This window comes from Drosophila subpulchrella, chromosome 3R (assembly GCF_014743375.2).
Source record: "Drosophila subpulchrella strain 33 F10 #4 breed RU33 chromosome 3R, RU_Dsub_v1.1 Primary Assembly, whole genome shotgun sequence".
NCBI lineage: Eukaryota > Metazoa > Arthropoda > Insecta > Diptera > Drosophilidae > Drosophila > Drosophila subpulchrella.
The window spans coordinates 16642723-16665830 of NC_050609.1; the positions used below are offsets into that span (position 1 = coordinate 16642723).

Sequence of the window (23108 nt, forward strand, 5' to 3'; positions counted from 1 at the left end):
TTTTTAATTGCAGGGGTGACATGCGCCAACACCCCATTTATTCTGGCACACCCCTCCAGAATCTGCCATTTCTGCCATTCCAATAAAAACGTTTTATTATTTACAGTTTACAGTTTAACGCGCTAGCAACAACATCATTCAGTTAGTGCAACTTGTTGCCAAGTTAAATTGCTCTGCCGTTGGCAGGGAATTGGAATTAAAATACGGATTGGGGTTGTTTTTTTAGCTGTACTGCTGGTTACGTAACGAATAACGAACGAAGTTGCGCAATACCATTTAAAGCATTTATTAATATATGCCGCTGCAGCATTAAATGATCCGGGGATCCTGTCAGAGCTGACACATTCAATCACTGTCAGAAACAGAAATCGGCAATCCGAATGGCATTCTTTTAATATTGATAAATGTTCTCTGTTCTTTTGCAGGTGACATGGCTGAAGGTTGACAAGGGCAAGTTCTTTGAATTCATAAACGGAAGGAATCCGCCATTCCGCAACTCGACCATCGAGGGGGCCGAAATCGATGTAAGTAGGCCAACTGATGCGAGTACTGGCCACTTATATACTCCATCACCATTACGGCTGTCAGTCCACTACAACTGCACCTTAATCGTACCCTGATTTAGCATGTCCTGTGAACTGCAGATAATTTGTGGACATTGCCAATCAATTGATTTGCTAATGAGCTTTCTATGTACGCTGTCAGTAATTCCCTTTCTTTTTTGGCACCCTTTAATCAACAGTGGGACAACTCGAATGAGCAGCAGGTGACCCTCAAGGATGTCCAGTTCGATCTGTCCGGGCAGTTCTACTGCGAGGTCTCCACGGATACGCCCATTTTCACCAAGGCCAGCGCCGACGAGCTGATGAGCGTGTTCTGTGCGTAATAATACCAAACATGATAATGCCAACAGCCAGCTTAATTACACCTATATGTATCTGTGCCCATTTGCAGTGCCCCAGACGGGTCCGCCCACCATAAGGTTTCGCAAAAGGACGCCCTTCGCGGTGGGCGAGAAATTGTTCGCCCTGTGCAACACCACCCGCGGTCGCCCCGCCCCACACATCACGTGGCTAATCAATGGGAAAAAGGTGCGTATGCGTGATATTTGAGGCGGCAATTCAGCCAAATTCGATTGCGCAATTCCCCGTAATCGGAACCAAATTGCAATGGATTATTTACTGCGGACCGGAATGTCTGAATGCCTGACTATGTGCGAAAAATGCCGACGGGCAGCTGGTTAATCACTAGGATAATGCACTGGAAATGACTGCCTGGGGATGGGGATAGCCACACATCACACAGAAAGCATTAAGATTAACATCAGTTTAAGCCATTTTATAATTATGGCCTACATGGGCCGGGCCAGGGTTCGGGATGGCTTTCATTTTAATTGCAAAAGCCAACGGCCAGCTGCTGTCGGCGGCGAGAGGAAATGAAATTTAAATAAATTCATTATGGCTGGCCGGGGCCAGTCTAAAATGAAATTTATTCATAAACGCGCCCGCTGGCAATGCAACATGGGTACGGAGTGTATGTGGCCAGATGTGGGACTGGCCCTTTGGGTCCCGATCCATATTTTATTTAAGCCGGACGCGGGCACTCGGGTCCAGGTGTGTGGCTCTGGAAGGGGCTGTGACATTGAAGTGACTTTTGTAATTGTTTTGCTGACCTGGCATACCACCACTCATTCCACCTTCTGACTCATTGTCCTTTCGGGGGCTCCTTTGTGCCCCTGTTTCCCCATCGACAGGTGGAGGACAAGTACGTGCGCACCCACCACGCCTACTCGTTCAATGGGAAGCACCAGCGCCGCACGCAGCAGCAGCAGCAGACGCAGCTGAGTCAGCAGCAGCTGCAGCAGCAGTACTACCAGCAGCAGTACTTCAACCAGTACCACCAGCAGTACCATGTCCCCGTGGGCCAGTACATCGACCGATACGACAAAAGCCTACGCTGGCCGGCAGGAGCACGAGCGGGTAAGTGGTGGCCATTGTCTTGGCCACGGAGGAGATTCACTGGGGGAAATAATAGCTTCTTAAAGAAACAACATCTTGATATTTAGAAGTGGAAACAATTTATTGACAAGTCTTATTTTAGTACCAAATGAATTTATTTATGATAGGGAAATCACTACGGTTTTGAAATCACTTTAAAATATTATATAAGGTGTCTAAAAGTATGCAGTGCATGACGCATAGTCGTCTTTCTGAATGAATTCATTGTATTTGTTAGTGCAATATATATTGTTGCATACTTTTAGACACCTACAATTACATTTAAAAATGGTTGCAAGCCCCTAGTGATTTCTGTAGCACCCCGGAATATATAAACGTCAAAGCAATATATTAGCTGATCCCAACTTGTCTCAAACAATTAATCCATAATCAAAGAGAAATTCAAAATAAATACAACAATTTTAAGTGAAATGGTAATGCACTTTATTAAGATTAATAAGAAGACAATAGTTAAAGGAAGGATATATGAAAGCCCATCAAGAACCATAAGCAAAGGTAGCTGAACCGAATATTACTTGTACCTCGTTTCACATTTAGTAGAGCTTTTTAGTTAGTTTTTTAAAATAGCATACTAATTAATTTCAAGAAATATGAGCTGGTACACTAGAATTTTACCTTTTAGCTTATACTTCCTTTTCAAAATTTCTCCCTGTGTGTCTGCACTTGACAAGACAACAAGCTGTGAAGCACCACTGGCTAATGCGACATTTCGGTGCTGTTTGCGTTCCAAACGAGGAACTGCCAATGCGGCGTTTGCGTTAATTAGTTTGACCGCTGACCTCCTGGGCTCCTTGTTCTCTTCGACTTTCCTTTGCAATGCTCAATTCCCAGCTTACCATTTTACCGCTTTCCCCACTTTTCCCGTCACTGCAGATGAGTTCCCGCACTTTTTGTCGCACCACCACGAGGGGCACGGTCACCATGGCAGCCTCTACAACAATCCCTTTGGCTCGCTGGCCAACTACCACGATGTGGGCGAGTTCCACGAGGTGCACCAGCGCAACTACGACAGCAACAACAAGAAGATGATGGAGATCAAGAAGCAGCAGCAGATGGAGATGAAGAAGCACAGGTGAGTAGTCGCAGGGACATTTATCAAGAGCAAGTACCCTGTGACCCGTATTTATGGGCCATACAAATTAAAAGGCAGCAACTTTCAGTTACCAGCTTAGAACGGTGGCTATAAGTAGCCAAGGGAACATACCTCTGGCGGTCATGAAAACTTTTACCCACCACAAACTTTTCATATTCTTATCAATTTCCCAGTTTGCGTGTGTGGCGTGTTTATTAAAGTTTCCTTATCTATGGTCTAAAAGGATTTTCCCTGGCTAAAGCCAACGGCTGTTGGCACATTGTTAGAGTTTCTTTGCCTTTTGTTGTATAACGCATAAATAAATTTTGTGGCTCCTTGTGGCTGAAAATACCCGCATGTACCCCCCCAGGAAACCCACCTTGTAACCTTGCCAGCTTTTCGAAATCTTTACGTGGCGCGATTGGATGTGAAACGTAAATGAATGCAATAAATAATTTACGTTCACCTGTGATATTAAAAATCAAGCAGAGAAACTTTTCCAATATAACAACTTTTGGCCACGTAACTTTGTAGGAGTGTGTAGGGACGTGGTTGGGTAGTTCTGTGTGTACTGTATATGATCTGGGCATCGAATAGAAAGGGGGCGTGGCCAGGCAGTGGGCGGGGGCAAGGTGTCAGCTTAATGAAAGCCACGAGTCGCTTGGCGCTTCCACGAAGTGGCTGGCTCTTTGAAGTCCGCATTGCACATACGCCACGTGGCCCGTCTTGGGGGGCAGTAAGTGGTGGGTGGTGGTGGGTCAAAGGTCGGGAGTTGGGGCTATTTGAAATAGAAATGGTCCTGCGAGCAAACAAAGCACTGGAGTACCATGTTCATGGCCTGACAGCTGGACAGCCATTGTGCACCTGAGCTCTACCCTCAACTCTCAACCCTTTCCCTGCAACTGGCCAAGTGGGTTGACAGATTACGAGGCAGTCCGGAAAAAAATTCAAAATAGGACCAGCTCAAATGTCACGGCCCCTGGTAATTGGCAAATGAATTTGCCATTTAAAGGCGGTTACTTGCCGCTTGGCTTTCACATTAGCATAAGCCGAAAAGTTTCGAATTCAGCCTCCGTAGAATCCCGAGTTTATGGCCGTTAAAAGTTAGCGGCGCGCATGTGTGTGCGAAATAAACCCACTTGGTTAATTTGCCATAAAGTAAAAACCATAATTTACACTCGTGCCATTTCCTCGCCGGGTAATCAGCGAATGCTAATTGCATTTGCCGCGGGTAAGAAGCCAGCCCGAATGCACGAGCAGTGCGGAAAACTATTTTATAAATAATTTCCCACAATTCAGAGTGCTGTAAGTAGAAGGTGGTCCTGGCAGTCCTGCAGAGGATGTGAGGTGCTGGGGGAGGAACTAATTTCGCTGAGAGCCCAATGGCAATATGAAATAATTTATATTCAAAGCGCACGAGGCGCTAACGCTCAGCATAAGCTTCACTCCTGGCAGGCAAAAAAGAGATTGGCGTAGTCCTTGAGCAAGGAGAATATGCTATCCTTTATCAAGGAGCCGCTCACTTCAAATTATGTTGTAAAAGTTTATGTAAAAGCGTTTGTTTTAAAAAAATTTACTACATCTTTACCCAAAAGTATGCAATAAAGCTTAAAATCATTTAAAAAGCAGTTTGAATTGAAATTTTTCTTAGCAAACTTTTCGACACTTAGTATGGTTTTATCTGGACTTAAAATAACTTGCTTGAGTTACTTTCAGAACTAATAAGCTTAAATAAATAAAGGTAGGAAGGAACTAATAGAACCCATTCATATCACGAGTACATTTCACAGAACAGAAATCCTTCACGCTCTATAAGCCCACCCGAATACCCTTTCTACCCTATGATAGCCGGCTAGAACCGTAAATTACATCAAATTGTAAACGATTTTTTTCCACCCACTATACTTGGCTTAACCAGCCTTAACCATCCTTACAGACACCTGTAGACGGCTTCAGTTATGGGTTTATGTGGGCGTGATTTTGGCCCCCCGACCATTACTAAAACTGTGAAGCCCCTTCTGCCGTAAAACCATGTGATAAGCGTTGCATATTTATGCAGCCGCCTGGCGTAAACTGGTGGAAAGTTGAATGTTCCCGGGGCGAAAGGGGTGATCTCTGAAAAGTGCACATGCAACAGCAGGGAAAACAAAGGCAGGACAAGGCCGAGCGGTGCTACAATAACCAGTAACAGGCAGCGTTTATGTGCATGCCAATGTGCATAAATTCCTTGGGTTCTCCACCGTTTGTGTTTATGTTTGTGTGGGCTGCTTGGCTGGCCAGGCGTGGAATAAACTGCGCTGTTTATTAAGTTTGTGCATCGTGGGGTGGCATGCTATGCTATATGCCACGCGGCGGTGTGGCGAAAATATTCATGTTTTTGTATGCAAATGCAATGCTAATGTCACCGCCCAATGCCCCCCTGCATAACCCCCAATGAACCCAGAACCCCCAACCCAGTGACCTTGCAAGATTTATGGCTCTCATAAAATATTGAGTGGGGTCATTCGAATGTGTGACTATCTCAGTACCCAGTAGACTGTGACATCTGCCCTGCAAAGTAATTAACCGCTTAACGTGATTAGTGAATAGCCTGCCGACAGACAGACTGATAGGAAAGACAGAAAAGTGCCACTCGAAAGCCGGAACATCAGAATGCTTTCATATGGCCATGGTATATCAGGTATTGTTTGCCTTTCACGGTTTTGTTTCATTGTTTTCTCTGGGGCTCAGCTTGAAGACCCTTTAAGATTGCAACATGAAAAGAACAAAACCGAATGGCAGGCAACGAGCTACAACGGCAGACGTTGCACGGCTGAAAAGGCCATAACACGTAGCTCTGAATGAACACTTGTCGAGGGAATGGCCAACAAAGCAGGGAACCCTGCTTTGGGAAACCGAAGTTAGTTCACCCTTTTTTCATTAAAAAATGCATGTCTTCTCACGAAATTAAACCTTGTGTTTTGAGATCACTTAAAAATGTGTCTTAAGGTATGCAACAATTTATTTTGTATGCGATAGACCAATAAACCTTTTAATCCTTTTAGACTCCCTTGCATATTATATTTTATAATGGTGTCTCAAAGTATGCAACAATGTATTTTAAAGCCCAAAGTACGAAAAACACATTGTAATAAATTATCTTCTCTTTAAATAGCACACTTTTAGGTATACTTATTAATAACAATAAACCCTCAGAGTTTTCTTTGCCATCGCCTAAAAAATTCTAAATTGAAAAATATAGAATGGATTTCTTAGGCCTAACATTTGACTTCATCAGTGCAATTAGTTCAACTGGAAAATAAAAGTAACTTTCAATTATATTACATATGACAAAGAGCAAGGATTTTCCTGCATTATAAAAAGCTGGCTGGTACGAGAAGGGTGTTGCGTGTTGTTCATAAGAAGGATGGCCCAGCAAGGACATGGGAACAGGAATGGGAATGGTGGGCTTTATGCAGTCAAAAAGTAGTTTACACGTTGTTGCACAATTTATGTTTGTGCAACACGTAAGGCCTTTTGTGGCAGGCTCACGCCAGAAGAGAACAGAGTCGAAACTAAATGTTGGCCAGGTCTGAAGGTCCTTGTCTGCGTCTAGCTTCAACCTGGCTTTTATTCCGGCAGTTTACTTGCCCTTTGCACACTTCCTTTGTGCCAGAAGCCAGAAGCTCCGAACGCAACACACACACGATATATCCGAAAAGCAATCCAAAACGCCAACGAGCAGGCGGCTTAAATCGGCCACTGGAAACACCTCTTTAATAGGAGGTTTTCTTTTCTTGCGACTCCTTGGTGCTCACTTGCCACTTGGCTGCAAATGGAATTGCTATTAAAACTAAATTTTTAAATTATTTTTGAGGTATGTCGGTGCGAGTGCTAAGGCCACCGCGAAGGACTTGCGGAAAACAGAAAACAAAGCACTTTTTGGTTTTCTAATTTTCTAGCTTCTTGGTTTTTCCTGGCTTACTAGCTGGAATTTCATGATGGTCAACAAAGGAGTGCGCCCCCCCCGAATGCAGCTAGTAATTTTCATTTAATTCTCAGTGTGGCTTTCTTGTGCAGGAGAAAATTGCCACCGTCTTGACCCTCAGAAAGGGAGGCCATTAAATGTCGCGACTGAAACCCAGAAATTGGCTCTATGTGGCGGTAATTAGCTCTGCCCCAACTTGGCCCTGATCGCGTGTGTGGCAGTAATCCTTTTTGGGCGGGTCAACGGTGGTGCCATAAACCGGGGTCAGAGGGCACACGGTCACTTCCATTTACGGCCACTCTTAAGCCCGTCCAATGCCAATGCGCTTTTAGTTTTAATTGCAGGCCAACTACTGACCGATAGCAACCACAAGGCGCTGAAATCATGGCCTCCATTAATCCCGACAGCAACAACCACACACGTATTGAGTATACATTAAATTAAGTTTGTATTTTATAAAGTAGCACTTAGAGGATGTGGTGGGTCGGCTCGCCTACTTGACCTTGCTCACAGGCAGGTAGGTGGAACTGGGGGCAGCAGCTGCAGGTGGGATATATCCTGCCGAAGGAGCCTCCAGCTCGGCGGCTACACTTCCGGCGGAAGCCCTGCGCTCATCAATCAGTTGCACCTGCTGCTGCTGCTGCTGCTGCTGATGTTGCACTTGCTGCAACTTGGTGGCAAAGTCCAGGACAGGTGCCACACCTCCATTATGAGAGGTGGAGGAGCCGCCCAGACGCTCGTACTCCTGCTGAATGGTCCTCTGGGCATTGAGGGCATCCTCCTGGGTGCGGTACTTGACGAAGTGCACCTCCGGTTTGCTGGCACTCACATGGTTCAGGTTCTGCAGCTGGTTGGCCAGGCTGGAGAGGTCACCCTGCTTGGTCAGGACATAGATGGCGGTCTGCTGCTCGGCAGCCTGCTTGGCCAGGGCCAGGGCGGCGTTCTCCAGACCCTTGTTCTCCGGAGCCCTGATGAACACCACGCGCAGGTTCTTCTTGAGGGACTGGGCCAGGTCACTGATGCTCCTGTTGTCCTCGAAATCCGCTTCGGGAGCGGAGTAGGTGAAGAACTCCTTGTTGAACTCGGTGTTCACGGGGGTATAGTTGGTGGAATACGATCCTCCAGACAGGGAGCCTCCTGAGAGAGAGCCTCCAGAGATGGAGCCCCCAGAGATGGAGCCCCCAGAGATAGAGCCTCCCGAAATAGATCCCCCCGAAATAGAACCTCCAGACACAGAACCACCATGACCTGCTCCATAGTTGTAGCCACCCACATCAGCGCGAGCCACAGCCAAGACAGCCAAAATCTGAGAAACAACATACCAAATTGAAACCAACTGTTAAAACAAATAACACCCATTAAACTTACGATATATCCACGCATATTGATGGCTGCTCTCCTAACCAATTTTCGATGAAATCTGTTTGCCCCGGGAGGTGTAAGCTGCTAATGATGCAGCCCATCTGGCAGAGGGGCGTTTTTATAGCTCGAAAGCCCCGAGCGAGTCCAATCTAAGATGCAGATTTCCGAGTTGAGATGAGACAGCGGGTGTAGCCCATGCCATTGATCCAAAATCCAAAATCGAATACAATATCCATAGCCAATACCCGTTGCAGGTGACGCAAAAGGCTGAAAAACTGTATCCGCCAGCATTAGTTTGCATAAATTCGAAAACGGTTTGCCAATTTCGGCTGCCAACGAAATGCAAAAACAAACTGGAATAGTTTGGCCTACCAAACCATCAAATTATGGCCATTTAAGTGGAGCAATGCCAGCCGGTTTGCATAGCTGGTTGTATTTAATTAATTGCAAATACTACACATGTATAAGGGGGAGAAGAGAAAAACAAATCAATTACAATATCCACAAAATTCTGGGAATGATTGGCCAAATTCAAAATTAATTAATACAGTCAATATATCATTCCGGCAATTGGCAGCCCCCGGAGGCAGTGGAGATTGGCTATGAAAGATCGTCACAAATCAGTCGCTAATCAAATGGCTACTCGCCGACTGTCCACGGTATCTGGTTTATGGTCATAATTACGAGTTTCGTAAATAAGCCAGAAACAACACACAAAAAACCTATTTATGCAAATTAACCCCATGTCGCTTGTGGCATTTTTGTGTGGTTTTCGGTTTCATTTTATTGTGTTTTTTTCCCCGTTTCCATTTGCATATTATCAGGCATTTATGATGGCTTTCATTGTGGAATTTGATATGCTTGATTCATTCATCGATTGCCCAATTGAACTACAAACCCGAGAATTTCGATGTATACTTTTCGGCCTGTCAGCAATGTCTGTCAAACTGTTCGGCCGGTAATGAACTTAGCCCTGCGGAACTGGCTTTGCCATCGCTTTCCATCGAAATGCAATCAAGTTAATTACGGAAATATGCATTTTTCAAGCCAAACATGAACATGCAACTCCGTGATTGACGATAAATGCCCAATTAAGCCAATTACGAGCGGTTGGCCCATGGCAGGGCAGTCAATCGCGTGCAACATGTGTGGCAAGGCCCTGGGGCAGCCAGCTACAATTACTTTTGTAATAATTTCATTTTAGCTAAATTCATCAAATTGTTTTTCCTAATTGAGTGGGTTAAATTATGATACTGCTACCATAATGAACAATTTTCCGTTTGATTTGATCTCTAATTAGTTGGCTAACCCAGGTGGAAATGTTTCTTTTGGCAGGAGAACACGCATGCAATTAATATAAATAGTTCCAGGGGCACTTAATGAAGTTTTCGCATTCGCATTTGCATAGCAATGCCAAACAACTGTCTCTGTTTGGCATTTTGGCCCTGTTTTTGCTGGTACGAAGGAATCCCAGGGTTTCCATCCACATGGAGTGGGAACCGAAATAAGAACGGGAATGGGAAGGGGCGGTGGTGCCACTTTATAGTGCATAAATTATTCAATGAACCGCATGCCAGGACGAGTCAGCGACGACAAAAGAAGCTCTGCTGTCAGTTATAATTTCACACGCGTAACAGTTGCCGTTGTCAGTCGAGTTGAGTGGAGTTGGTGGTGGTAGAAAGGTTGCCAACGGTGCCAGTGGAGTTTCCTGTCGGCTTACACTACAAAAACTCAAACGCTTACTTGAAAAAATATAAAACAGTTGTTGAGAAAAAGTTTAAATATGTTCCACACTTTCAAATTGTAAGAAAAACCAAAATCTTCAGATAAAATCTTCATCTAATATAAGCAAAATTAACATCCTACTTAAAATCAAGAAGACATCTAGAACAAAATCTTCTAATATCTGTATTTTCAAGAGTATTTTGTTCACTTTTTCAACATTTAAAATATATAATTTTATTGAGTTTTATCTGTAAGAATGTTTACCTGATCAGAAAATGACTGTAATAAATTTGGCCAATCCTAATATACATTTATAGTACACTAGATAATTTAGTCATTTAAATTACTGTGTCTTCAGTCTTCTTGATTTTTATTTAAAGAATTTTTTTTTGACAGTGTCTACATTTTTATCATTATTTGTTTGCCATTGTGGAAACTACAAAAATTTCCCTCAGTGCACAGTTTGTTGGCTAACCCAGTTTCAAACACATTTTTTCGCAGCGCTCTTTTGTGCGCGCGCGCATTTGAGCCGTAAGTTAGACACTTGTTAGGTCGACATGGACTTGGCATCGCTGCCGATGACGAAACACTTTACACCCCTGAATAGTTAATACAAATTAGCTGGCCCCGGGCAATTACTTGGCAACAAAATTTGCATGCGTTTCGCCATGTAATTTTCGGGGAACGAATCGCTGGAGCTTTCGGCCCACGGGCCAGGATTTGATTTCGGCCAAGAGCCCCGTCCTCGGCATTGCAAAGTTAACCTAGCCAAAAGTTTTGCTGGTAATCTGTTTGGTTTCTTTGCCATTTGTAGTTCTTTGTTGCTGTTGTTGTTGTTGTTGTTACTAAGTTGCGGTTCACCCAAGTTCCGGTTTCCGATCTCAAGACCTCTTTTTGTGCATGGCGGCATAAGAAATTCATGGTTTTGCACGTAGCCCTGGCGCCCACTTAAGTTGCTTTGCTTGTTCCCAGCTAAGTGGGTTGATGGCCAGCCGAATGCTCTCGTTTGGATTGGAAATCCCGATGCTTTGGGCCCTTCAGTGTTGCCGGTTATTCAGGGGGATGAATAATATGGTTCTGGGGAGAGGGAACCAAAAACAGCTAGATTAAAAGAGCTTAAAAGGTTTCTGATTATAACTATAAAGTTTGGCCATTCCTGAGATAGACGGATAATGAAGTGAAGTGACTTGAAAATAACTTTTAAACAAACCTATGTACTTTATAGAAATTATGAGTATCTATTTTTGGTACCATTTTAATTTTATTATAAAATTAAATATATCACGCTATCAAAATATACAGGAATCCCAGAAACATATTTATACAAAGTTAAAAGTATAAATAGCGACTAAGGAACTGCTGATATATAGTAAACCAATAGTGCGACTGTGAGATATCCTAAACAACAAAGTTAAAACTTAAACTGTATTTGACAGAAAGTTAGGACCCCGACAGCACAGCACTATTACCATCTCTGTTCTGGACTCCTGTGTCCATCATAAATTGCTAATGGGTTTTGTTGCGTTGGCGTAGACGCCTTCAACGCGTTTGTAAACGAAATTAGGCATCGGTTTTTGTGGCCCAGAGACACATAAATATTCCAGGGCCCAGGAACAGAACGAAACTACATGACTTATCAATTAATTAGGCACATTTCTCAAATTATCGCCTTGGGTCGGGCCCGAAGAACCACGAAGGAGGTTTTGCATGTCAGCCAAGAGTTAAGATATTGCGAAACCGAATCCTTGGTTCCCATCGAGGAGGGTAAAGCGGAATTTAAAGTGTCATGCCAGACAGCAGTTTCATAACTTGCACACACTATTCCGAGGACAGGGATGAGAACTAGAACTTGGAACACCGGGGCCCGCATTTCCGTCTGATTTGAATTGCTCGGCAAGTTTGTTATGTTTTGAACTTGAGCTTCCTGTGTTGTCCTAGCTGTTTTGCCCTGAAAATTCTCTGCCATCTTCGTCCTTCGTTTTCGCAACCGGTGGCAGTGTTTCCTGCGAAAAGTGCGTTGCATAAGGAATTTTATTAAGACAACTGCAGGGGAAGTAGTGCAAGTAGCTTCGCAGTAACAACAGCTCCGTTGATGATGCCCCAGCTCCAACTGCCAGCTGTCATCATCCCATTGGTCCCAACCATCCAGGAAGATCTGGAGCAGGAGATGGAGCTGTCGAAGGCTTATGAGGATGCTGTGCATTTGCTCTGGGTTTTGGCCCGCATTTGTTTGCTCTGCTGGCTTAACTGGCTTACTACCAATGCTCTTGGCTGTCGATGTTGTTTAAGTTTCGCCCAGAAAAGCCACTCCTAGCCAATTGTTTGTGCTAGTTTCTCGGGAAAGCATAACTCAAAAACCAGGAAAATAGGTAACATTTCCGAGATATTCATTAGACCCAAAGAGGCTACACATTTGATGGTTGCAAATCAAATTTGCAGCCATAAAGAAAATTACTTTTCTTTTTTTTTTTTTTTTTTTGGTTCCGTATATAAAGCGTATTCAGAAGTTGTCTTGCAGACCCACATTTTGCATGACATTTGCCCATTTTCCCTAAAGTTGCCAAGTGCTATGGTTGCACAGAGGAAAAGGAAGTCTGGGTATTCTGCAGAGCACACACATACCATTCTAAGGAAGATTGAAAGAGAAGCAAACACTCGCCATAGAAAAGCAACTTTTTGCTGACACCTTGCTTTATCTGTACGAGTGCCTGCGGCATCCTTCGTATCCTTAGGATCCCTCCCATCCTGCGTCTCAGCCAGTGCACTTTAAGCCAAATAATATTTAAATATAATTCTGCTAAAATTCCATGGCATTTACTTTGCAATTTGCATAAGCAGGCAGCAAGGACGAGAGCTATGCAAATGGAATAATTGCTTAAATGAGACGGAAGTGAGCGCTTTTAACTCGAATTTCAAGATACAGATTTCGATACAATATACAATGTATATGTGGGCCATAAACTAACACAGCTGACAATTGGTTTGCCAGCATTAAACTTTATGGCCTCGACATTATTTGCTCAAGAGAATCTGCGGGTGTGCGGGGGTATTATTGTGTGTGCTGGCAATACCAAAGGTAATTTCGCTGTCATTTTGAATTTGTAATAAAGCAACATGTCGCCGTACACGAACAAACGAACAAACCCCGGTGTAATTACAGGGGACTGAGGATCTGGAGGCCCCGAAGCCAAAGCCGCACAACCGCTTATCCACAGAGCCGGGCTCATTTGTATGCCGTTCAGGCTTCTTATCAAATATGAAGCAAAGTCGTAAAAGCTAATTAGACTCACAATGTGCGATACGGCTGAATAATGCAAACTAATCAGGCCGTAATGCAGGCGAACCATTAGAAAGCCTTGCCAATCAGCAGAGAACTCTTACTCGAAAGGCTCAATAAACTCTGAATTTTTGTGGAATTCTTGGCGAGCCTCTTTCGCAAACCTCATAGCCATTCAGTTATCAATTACTCAGGGGTTTTGGGTCTTGGGTTTTGGGTGAAAATGAAGATAGCAATCCCCTTGGTAACCAAAAAGCGGTATTGTATGGGAATCAGATGTGCGTGCCCGGCATGTGGAAGCTACCCCACTCTCACTTTCCCAGGCTTTTATTTTGCTTTTCACGTTGGCACACATCAATCATAAAATGCAAATATTTACGATTTTATTTGTGTGCAAATTGCCGGTCGCAGGCACATTAAACCCAGTCACTCAGACTCCCCACTTTTTATATTGCAGGAACAGCAACCGCAAGTACCGGCGCCACATAAACGAGAACGCCCTGGGCATCATCCGCAGCACTTTGAACAGCGGTGGCTTCGGTCCGCAGGCCCCCAACATGAACAAGGAGCTGGGCATTCCGTCGAACGCAGGACCCATGAACCAGCTGGCAGCGGGATACCAGCGACCCCTCTCGCATCCCGGCGGCGGAAGCGGAGTGGCTGCAGCCGCCGCGGCCGTGACAGCCGCCCAGCAGGAGAAGGGCATGTTCAGCATCAGCCAGCTGAACATCGAGCTCACCGAGGAGCACGTGGGCACCAACAGCCGCATGGAGATCACCTGCCTGTCCACCATTCCCGCCACCGTGGGCCAGGGCGAGCAGTACGCCGACTACAAGACCTACTCGGTGAAAGGTGAGTGGAAATTGTTGTGGGGGGCTCACTGGAATATAATACATTTAACTTGAGAACTACTTATAGAAACCCGAAATTTAGATTAAATATTTTCAATACTTTAAAATAAGTAATGATATATACATACTTTTAGTACTCCCTAGAGTTAAAGTTATTATGAAGGGGTTTTAGAAAAATATCTATACATATATTGATTCTTTTTAATCAAAAAGCCTACGATACTAATAGTGCACTCGAAAATATTCATGAATATTATATTTTATATATTTAAGAATTTTAATTGCATAGACTTTGGGATTTAAATGAGTACTAGGCTATATTTTACGTCCCAAAGTTCAGTATTTTACCCAGTAAGTTGCGAAATATGGTCAGAAAATAGAACGGCATACCTCGTTGAACTCGTAATTGAATTTCCAATCGATTGGCATTCCAACCTGGAAATTTTTATTTTCGGCCATTTTTCGCAAAAAAACAAGATGTAACCCCTTATAAAAAATGAAAAAATTTAAAAAAAAAAAAAATTTTAAGAAAGTGTTAGGGATTGATTGCATAGGTTGTCAGTATTTCAAATCAGTTATTCTTTTTGCAGTGCGTCCCTTTTTGGCGAAGTTTCGAACAAAAATAACATAGAAATATTAATATTTTGGACAACTTTTAAAATATCGCAATTTTTGAAATAAAATAGGTAGTATTTTTGTAATAACTTGGGAACAAATGATCAGAATGTAGAATGTTATACCTCGTTGAGTTCGTTATTAAGTTCCCAATCGATTGGCATTCCAAACTGAAAATGTTTATTTTTGCCCATTTTCCGCAAAAAAAAGTGATGTAACACCTTACAAAAAATAAAAAAATTGGGCAAAAAAAAATTTTTCGAAAATTGATGGGGATTGATAGCCTAGGTTGTAAGTTATTCAAAACAGTCATTCTTTCTCTGGTGGGACTATTTTTGGCCAAGTTACAAAAAAATACACCCAGGGAATCTATATTTTGTGCAAAAATCATGGTGGTAATTTTTCGATAAAAATCCTGTAGTATTTTAGGTACGAAATGGGAAAAAATGGTCTGAATATGGATTGCCATACCTTGTTGAACTCGTTATTAAATTCTCTACCGATGGACATATAATCCTAAAACATTTCATTTTTGGCCATATTTCGCAAAAAATCGTGATGTAAGAAAAATACGAAAATTAGTCAAAAAAATAATTTCCCGGATAGTAATGGGGATAACTAGCTTAGGTTGTTAGCTGCTTTAAAAAATCGGTCTTTTAGGTGTGGGGGTTTGTTTGTCCAAATTACGTTGGGAAACCCGCAAAAAAGAAATGGTATTTAAAAAAGGGTCAAAACAAGAATTGCATTCCTCTAAACAATTTTTAATGATATCGGATGTATATTACAATTTTAATAATTATGTGTTTCGTAAACATTTTTTTCTCCCAAACACGGTGCCCTTGTGTGATTTGCATAAATCTGCAGAATACATTGTGTGTATTTCTGCGGATATTTGCTTTATTTATTTTATGTCGTGTAATGCTATGCAAGGCAAATATTTGTTTCGGTACACACACATCCGCCTGAAATTACGAGCAGTGAGCTCATCAAAATGTCCTCCGCGCCACGAAATTATGAAATGGAAGATGGAATCACGGATGAATTTTCACAAAATAAATTAGTATGATAATGTGCAGGGGCATTGTTATTTACCGTCGGCAGTCGTTGGGAAGGCAAAAACCAACGAGGAATTTTAAACAAAAGCCAATGCTTCGGCTTTGTCTCAAACTGGCAGATTAGATTTTTCGTCCTTGGATTTCGGATTTGTTTGTTTGCCTAACTGGTGTCGTACGCCAAAAGGGGGGCGTCATATGTTTGCCGTTTTGTCTACGTTTAATTTTCATTTACTCCACCTCTTATTTTTGGTAACTGGCAGTGGAGCAGGCCAAACAAAGGTTAATTTATATATTTTCCGGCTTTGTTTGCCTACGAGCCGGTTGTTAACACTAACGTCCCAGCCAAGTCGTTGAGCCCCGTGTTGTAAATTGTCCTGAGTTGTACGAAATAATTTACACATTACCAGGCCCATGACTCACGATGGTCGTTGGCCAACTTTCCCGCCTGGTCTTTCCTGGTCTTGTCTTTCGACCTCCTTGCCCGCCGAGTGGCTGCCAACTGTCACTTGAACCAAGGGGCGTATGCGTGTTATTTATGTTGCGTGAAGTGCGTCATTTGTTTGGGCCACTGCCACTTGGCCGCCGAGAATGCTTCACTCTGTAATTGTTTCTTATGCCGCCCTGAGGGGCTGCCAACAGTTTGCTTATGCGAAAAGTTTTAAGAAAGGACCTCTTCTCGGGACTCTTTTTCGGCCCGATCATGACGACCTTTTCAGCGGTTTCGTGCCTCGTTCTCGGCGGTTAACCATTTTTGGCTAGATAACTTGTGGGACTTATCATTGTTCTGATTTATTCATTTTATGGAACAAACTTTGCCCCTTAAATTTATATACTTCCTTGACCTCGATTAATGTCTGTTATTAATTTTAGATTTAAATAATACTCTATTTGGTCAACTAATTTTGTATGTTCTGATGACCATATATCGATTATAATTATATAGACATTTAGGACCTAATAAATTGGTCAAGGTTGGAACTGTGTTCTTAACATAACATTGATATGTGTATCTAGAAGCATCTATATTTCTCTATAATATATAATCTATAATATTAAATAGGGACGGGAATTCATGCGAGATACATACTTCAATTCATGGATTTAAGGATGGTCTTAACCATCCTTGATATCATTCTTTAACCATGTATGCTTCTGGCCATTTCCGTGTCCATCTGATAAAAGAAAGCACATCAAAATCGATTTTATTTTTGTGGTATTAAGTTTAAGGGTAAATAGGTATATTTTATTTGCTTTCAATAAACTAAAAATGACCTTGGTGAATTGTTCCAAAGTTTCTGTTTATCTCACCAGCAAGGTTTCTTTCCCTTTCAACTAATCCCAGCATTGTTAATCGAATTCTAAACCTCTTTGTGTCCTTTTTCGGCTTCTTGCAGTTGAGGTCGAGCGCCAAGTGGCCTCCTCCACGTCGACGGCCCCGCCGAGCATCGGGATGGCGGCGCTGGGCAATGGAAATGGACACGGCAACGAGACCTCCGCAGGACGAAGGACCAACGGCCAGGTGGTGACGCACCTGTGGTCGCTGGCGCAGCTCCTGCTTCTCGTCCTGCTGCCCCTCGGCTACTAGAGGATGCATTATGAAGGATGCAGAAGGCAGAAATCAGGATGCTGGAGAGGAGAAGACCACCGACATACTCGCACAGAAGGCATAGTTAAAGCCAAGCCAAGGGCAACCACATCATCATCCCAAATCCCATCAAGGACAAAGGCAGCAAAAGAAGCAGCAGCATCATCGAAAAAAAACCAAGTTGGAATTTTTGTAAATTGTACACCGCATTTTTAATCTGTTTCCCCAGCATGAGGCTCAATCGAGCAGCTAAATTAGTGCAGCTCAAAAAAAAAAAAAGAAAGGGCCACAAAGACAATGGACTAAGAGAACATTTTTAGCATTCGTGCTCGCCCTGGTCGGCCAATTTAAATAGTTTACTTGTAAATAACTGCAGATGACCGAGGGTGGATTTTTCCCTACTTTTTTTGTATGGCCGCAAAGCCAAAGAGAAATGTTTGTAATTAAGTTGCAGTCGGTTGGGAAATTGTAAGAATGCTTTCAGTCCAGTCGGCCAGCGGCCATTTTTTTACAGTCCAATCCAAGGAGAATTTTGTATAGCTAATTGAACATAAGTTTTCGGGAGAGGCGACTGCAACTCTGACAACAAGGAAATTAAACCAAAGTTTTTGCGCCCTCTCAAGGTCAAGGGCGTGGTGGTGCTCCCCGCCCACTCAGTTCCCTTCATTTTGGCCTTGTCATGGAAAAACCCGGAGAAACTCATATCCCAAATAGCCAGAGTTGATTGGGGGCTAACATTTTTAGGCGTTTCAAAGCAGTCGCTACGAAGCTTGTACCTAAAATGCATGAACTTAGTGCAGTAGCAGAGAAAAACGTAAAACGAAAATCGAATAACAGAACACTCAAAGGAAACATATTTTTTACGGTATTGTAGCGCTTGGGCTAGTCAGAAATCGAGGATAGGATAGGGATGTGGCTAACTGAGGGTAGGCTAAGATTAGGGCAATTGAATTTAGGAGCCGGCAGCAGCAAGCTAAATACGAGTACCGTACCCCCCGGAAACCGAGAACCCCCCGGAAATAAAACGTTTAAATGTAAAATAATTAGACAGTTAAACCAAGAAGCTTACAGAAACAATCAGTGTTAAAAACATTTTGAGAAAACAACCAAAACAAAAGAAAAGGAAGGCGGAACCCAAAGGAAAAGGCGTCGAAAAGGGCGCAATCTGCGGCGCGTGGTGACCCCGAAAATGGGAAAGGGTCACCAGTCTCAGCCCCAGAGGGCTGGAACCATCTTAATGGGTAACCCACTCCGCTACACATTACGACGCTTATTTGTTTATTCTCATTTGGAACCCTTAATTTTCGTTTCGTTGTGTGTAAATGGTTATCGTTGCAATGGATCGTTTAGTGTGTAGTTAGGAAAATATTTGTTTCGGTTGAAATTTAATTTTTTGGCGGCCTAGTCGCAGTGCTTAACAGTACTTAAGTACGGATGCATTTCGTGTGTATTTAGGAGGTTTATTTCAAGCGCGCTTTAAGTGTCTATGGCTAAAGAACCATTTTAAACACGTAGCATAACAATGTAACTATGTAAAGCAAGATGATAGCAACCACGGACAACCCGGCAAAGTAAATATATGTAAAGCAATTAGTGGACTAGTCTATACTCTTTAAAAAAACCCAAAAAATATATAAAAATGAGCGTCTGTATTGTGTGTGTAATTAGGCTTCTATTTTTGACTTCTACTCGACGGCGAAATGCAAAACCAAACATAAATTTAGTAATACAACTAAGCCTGCTGCGTTCTCCTACAGTTTGAACAAGCGAAATCAGTTAGAGCAAAAGATTAACAATTAACGAACAACAATTACAACTGCAAATTGCAAATTGCAAGATCTTGCCACAGTTGTTTCAACAATTTTCCAAGGGTTGTCCTCATTGTGAGAACATAAAAGTAGTTTCTTGGCCAGTGAAAAGTTTTCTGGCCAATGAGTACAGCAACCGGATAATGCTTGAACGAACTACAACAATTTTTTATAAACGAAATATACTTAATTATGATAACGGTGACATCACGTATAAATAATTGAAAACAAAGTTCATATTATGTATGAAAATATGGCTAAAATGTCTTATGCAGGTATTGACGTCTTCCTATGCTACGCTGTCTATTATTAACAGAAAAACAAATTGATTACATTTATAAATTATACATTACGAATAGGTGTGCATGCAAATTTACTGATTGCATACACTAAGAACTAAATAAAAAAAAGAGAAAATAAAAAACAAAAGAGAACAAAATATTAACACTTATACACAACAAATGAAAATGCTTTAAATTTAGTGGATAATTTATATCTGTTTTGATTAAAATCTGTAGACTATATAGTTTTAGTATGATATGATTATGGTATGCTAATTTCAGCCATTATTCAATTCCAGATAATTTGATTTAAGTGAACTTTTTCGGGAGCTATTTCCCAGTTATATTGTTATGGGTTTGTAAATCACTCGTACTAGTAAATGTTTCCCACCAATCTATGAACAAGTGCAAACACTCCCACACATCACACTCGCCTACACATCCGCAGTTTCCCCCGAAAATAAATGTCATACACTCTCCTCTTCTCTATTTGTCTGTATAAATATGCAAACTGCGTGTTGTCTACAATTCAGTCGTCTGTTGTCTCAGCATATATATATAGCATATAGCATGAATGAGCATAATTGGCCAAGGACCTGAGGTTACTATATCCAACAGTCGTGTCGCCAATTATGAGCCATGCACCCTCTATCGAGCATATAAATGTGTATCTATATGTAAAAACTCTTTATGATGGATGGTATTTATATAGATCAAATAAGAGTACATTAAGTGTGGCAGCAATTCGCAAAACATATCATAAATGTTGTAACATTTTCGGATCCCCAAGAGTCGGAAGCCAATTAACATTTTTCATGCCTAGCATATGGTGCCCTATAATTATAATTGTTTGTTGAGGCCTCTCCAACCAACATAAATGGGTATTGACTTGGGTGCTCAACAATCTGGCATTCGTATTCATGTTGGAGGAAAAACGACATTATAATGGAAATGGGAGCGCATGATATACACAAAATATGCACACAAAACACAAACATTATATTTGAATGTTGTATTTTTATAAGTCGAAAGTATTACGACGATGTCGGATTTTTGAACAAAAGATAAACATTTTGTTTGGAAATCTGCTGCGCGGCTACCTTTATCATTTCACTCACATCTAAATCTTCCAATCACACATATCATTGCGTATTGAACAAAAAACATGAAATTATACAAACAAAATATATATTGAAATTATGTATACAACAGACATAGGAGAAACAGATCCGTAAAAGGTGTATAAAAGATATATTTATAGAGAAACGGCATGTTTATTAGTTTTAAACACTTACACCACAAAAAGCTTTAACTTTTTGTTCCCATTGTTTATCGAACATTAAAATAATCGCATGCACATACACATGGATTTGTGTGTAAAAATATTTGATATTGAATTCAATATAATTTGAATTTCCCCTGATTTGTATTGTATAAAATGTTTTAAGATCTAAGAAATTGTCTAGATAAATAGCATTATTGAGGCTACTATTGATAAATGAATATCGGAGAAAACCCAGACAAATTGAACTCGATAAACGTAAATAAATAAATTTATTTATAGATACAGACATACCAAGCGAGCGATACAATTGTAAAAATTGCAACCTATGCAAGTCAAATGCAAAACAAAAATAATAAAAATGTGTGGAATATGTGTATTATTATTATACTAAGCCACGAATATTTATATGTACACTGAGCGGCAGCAGGAGAGAGTTAAGTGTAAAATTTAAAGTGTAAATTAACAAACGAAGAACAAGAACAACAATTACGATTACAACTCAACCCAAATTATGGCGCCTACTGCTTGGCCAATCTACTACACTGAAAAAAGGGATATACAGCATATTAAATATACATACAGAAATACGAATATTTGTGGTAAAGAGAACGAACTAAAAAATAAATGTTGAAAACAAAAGGCCAAAAGCGTTTCACTCAAGGACCAGTTAAGAAGCACACGCCCCCTTAAAATTGGTCGAATAAACAAAGGACCCAAAAAACAAAATGGTAAATGTAGAAAAACACAGCAAAGTGGTAGCTACAGAAAATAGGGGGGAAATGGGGGGTTATAGGCCAAAAGATGGGCTTTTTTGGGGGGACTAGAGACAGGATTTTGCGGCCTCTTCGCCCACAAGTGCGTTAAACAAACTTGCGAAACTTTTCGTTTGACGAATATCCTTTTAATCCTTTTAAATGTGCAGGGAAATTGAGGGAGCACAAACAAAGGACACATAAGGTCAGAAGTCTCAACGAAATTACTAAAGGGAGGGGCCGGCGATGGGTGCAAATGGCCTGCAATAATCAACGAAAGGATAAACTACGGAGTAAATGGCGAGTCAAGGGTATCCTTACGGCCCTAAAGCCCATCCGAAACCGACGAACAAAGCCCAAGACACAATGGCCGAGTATTTTCCTTTTTTTTCCAGACTTTCTCTTATCCTTTCGCCTACTTTCTCCCAGGACACCACAAAGGTGCAAGCAGGCCAGGTTGCCTCATTACGAAATCAAAGCCCTGTACACATTGGCATCGGAGGGGATGTGTTTGGTGTTCTGGTGACAGATGCGAGCTATCGATTCCGAATTTGTGTGTGACAGACAGACAGGACGTCAGGACATCAGGACACAGGATGGCCAGGGGGAAACGACAACATTGCATGGAAATGAGCAATTAACGCCTGGCCATCGTTAGGCCGGACCAATCTGGCTATCGGCGAATCAACAGATTTTCCGGGCGGCCATCAAAGGGGTTTTCCGACTCTGTCTTGATTAAGGTATAAATATTAAATTAGCAGGAGTTCAGATACTGTTTTTACTCGTGCCACTGCTGCTGCCACTGCCTTTGCCTTGCTTGGGCCGCTAATGAGGCATGGAGTCAGGCAGGATGTGGTAGGTTAAGAGGCTCGTTCGCTGCTTAATTATACATGGCAGCGCCCAAAAGTCGACTAATTAATATGCGGCAGTCGAGCAGGCCGGTTAATGAGCCAAAGCTCGCAGCATGTGTGCCAAGTTGGGTGTTTGCGTTGGCAGCCAGGGGAAATAGAGCTGATGCCGAGCAAATAACTCAATTTTCATAGAGTGCACAACTCTCTGGCTACACCCATAAACACTTTTTTGCAACAAATCCTCAACTATTCCGCAGCAAGCCGCAGCAGCAGAGGCAGCGACAGGCGCAGTAAAACTTTTTGACAGCGACAACATGGCGTACAACTGCCATCTGCAAGTGCACTTGGGTGTGGTAACCCCACCTTCACCGCCTCCACCAATTTTGAGTCCCCCTGCTCATTGCCACCTGCATGGTCTTTGGGCCAAATTAACGAAAGCGACCAACTTTGTTGCCCTCGCTTTGGGCCAAAAAACAATGGGGTCCTCCTCTTCGGCGGCTGAAACTGTCTCAAGCACATTTCAATTTGCGCTTACCGAAGCGAAACAAAGTTGCCTGCATGCGGACAAATGTCAAAATATTTAGTTGTACAGCCAAACTTTCAA

The 23108-nt window shown here is 42.2% G+C and overlaps 2 protein-coding genes across 2 annotated transcripts in view; one reads left to right on the forward strand and one right to left on the reverse strand.

The window, feature by feature from the left end:
- The window catches only part of LOC119558832, a 41127-nt gene extending 19587 nt beyond the window's left edge, over positions 1–21540 (forward strand). Inside the window, exons 3-9 of the mRNA XM_037872095.1 lie at positions 426–524; positions 743–878; positions 955–1091; positions 1754–1979; positions 2892–3090; positions 13879–14273; positions 17337–21540. Of these exons, the coding sequence (XP_037728023.1) occupies positions 426–524; positions 743–878; positions 955–1091; positions 1754–1979; positions 2892–3090; positions 13879–14273; positions 17337–17527 (1383 nt within the window). The 3' untranslated portion in view covers positions 17528–21540. The remainder of the gene's footprint in view (positions 1–425; positions 525–742; positions 879–954; positions 1092–1753; positions 1980–2891; positions 3091–13878; positions 14274–17336) is intronic.
- LOC119558844 lies at positions 7548–8483 on the reverse strand. Its single transcript, XM_037872097.1, has 2 exons — positions 8426–8483; positions 7548–8363 (listed from the first exon to the last, which is right to left on the reverse strand). The coding sequence occupies exons 1-2, from the start codon at positions 8438–8440 to the stop codon at positions 7551–7553; spliced, it is 828 nt and encodes a 275-aa protein (XP_037728025.1). The 5' UTR covers positions 8441–8483; the 3' UTR covers positions 7548–7550.
- Positions 21541–23108: the final 1568 nt, after the last annotated feature.